This window comes from Trichechus manatus, unplaced genomic scaffold (genome assembly GCF_000243295.1).
Source record: "Trichechus manatus latirostris isolate Lorelei unplaced genomic scaffold, TriManLat1.0 scaffold00088, whole genome shotgun sequence".
NCBI classification, from domain to species: Eukaryota; Metazoa; Chordata; class Mammalia; order Sirenia; family Trichechidae; genus Trichechus; species Trichechus manatus.
This window is the reverse complement of record NW_004444024.1, coordinates 2,673,011-2,674,424: the sequence shown is the minus strand read 5'-3', so window position 1 is coordinate 2,674,424 and position 1,414 is coordinate 2,673,011. Positions and strand designations below refer to the sequence as shown.

The 1,414-nt window shown below is 36.6% G+C and overlaps 1 protein-coding gene across 1 annotated transcript; it reads left to right on the top strand.

The window, feature by feature from the left end:
* Nucleotides 1–894: 894 nt before the first annotated feature.
* On the top strand, nucleotides 895–1,107 carry LOC111821539 (NADH dehydrogenase [ubiquinone] 1 alpha subcomplex subunit 1-like). The gene has a single exon (XM_023736487.1). It carries the CDS (start codon nucleotides 895–897, stop codon nucleotides 1,105–1,107), a length of 213 nt encoding a protein of 70 aa, XP_023592255.1.
* The last annotated feature ends 307 nt before the right edge of the window (nucleotides 1,108–1,414 follow it).

Below are 1,414 nucleotides of genomic sequence, written 5' to 3'. Positions count from 1 at the left end.
ATTAAGGTAACCACAAAGGAAACTAACAATCCTACAAGTCAAAATAAAAAACTAGAAAAATATAAATACTCAGGAAACACAAAAATCAACAACAATGAAAAAGATGAAAAGAAAATACATAAAGAAAAATGACTCAGCACAGAAAATTAAATGGAACAAAGAAACTGTGAACAACACATGAAAAAAGACATCAAAATGACAGCACGAAACTCATACCTATCAATAATTACGCTGAACGAAAATGGACTAAATGCACCAATAAACAGACAGAGAGTGGCAGATTGGATAAAAACACAATCCATCTATGGGCTGCCTACAAGAGACACAACTTAGACTTAAAGACACAAACTAAAACTCAAAGGATGGAAAAAAATATATCATGCAAACAACACTCAAAAAAGAGCAGGAGTGGCAATATTAATCTCTGACAAAATAGACTTTAAAGTAAAATTCACCACAAATGATAAGGAAGGACACTATATAATGATTAAAGGGTCACTACACCAGGAGGATATAACTATAATAAATATTTACACACCCAATGACAGGGCTCCAAAATATATAAAACAAACTCTAACAGCACTGAAAAGAGAGATAGTCAGCTCCACAACACTTGTAGGAGACTTCAACACACCACTTTCAGTGAAGGACAGAACATCCAGAAGGAAGCTCAACAAAGACATGAAGATCTAAATGCTACATCAACCAACCTGATCTCATAGACATATACCAAACACTGCACCCAACAGCAGCCCAGTATACTTTCTTTTCCAACGCCCATGGAACATTCTGCAGAATAGACCACATATTAGGTTATAACGCAAGCCTTCACAAAATCGAAAGGGAGCTGAAACCAGGTCACCCATAAGTGTTCTAGAAGGAGGTTCTACCACGATGTGGTTCAAGGTTCTCCCTGGAATTGCTGTCATGGCAACGTGTTTGTTCATCCCCAGAGTGGCCGCTGCGCACATCCACAAATTCAGTAACAGGGGAAAGGAGAAAAGGATTGAACATTTTCTGTATCAGTGGAGTTTGATGGAAAGAGATAGGCGGGTCTCTGGGGTGAATTGTTATCATGTATCAAAGGGCTTGGAGAACATTGACTAAGGAAGCATTGTTCTGATTGGTGAAAAAACAACTCAGTTACGCTCACCTACCCCTGCTATAGAAGCTTATGCAATGTACTATCTAGTGTGTTATGTAGCGCTTATAAAAATAAAATGACAAAGAAGAAAAATCAAACAAAAAAACCCCCAAAATCCAAAACATCAAAATATTACAAAACATCTTTTCTGACCGTAAAGCCATATAAGTAGAATAAACAGAAAAAACAAGGAAAAAAAATCAAACACATGGAAACTGAACAACACCTTGCTCAAAAACTACTGGGTTATAGAAGAAATTAAGGATGGAA

Coding starts and splice junctions, on each gene's coding strand:
- LOC111821539 (XM_023736487.1), top strand. CDS start 895: ATGTGGTTCAAGGTTCTCCCTGGAATTGCTGTCATGGCAACGTGTTTG.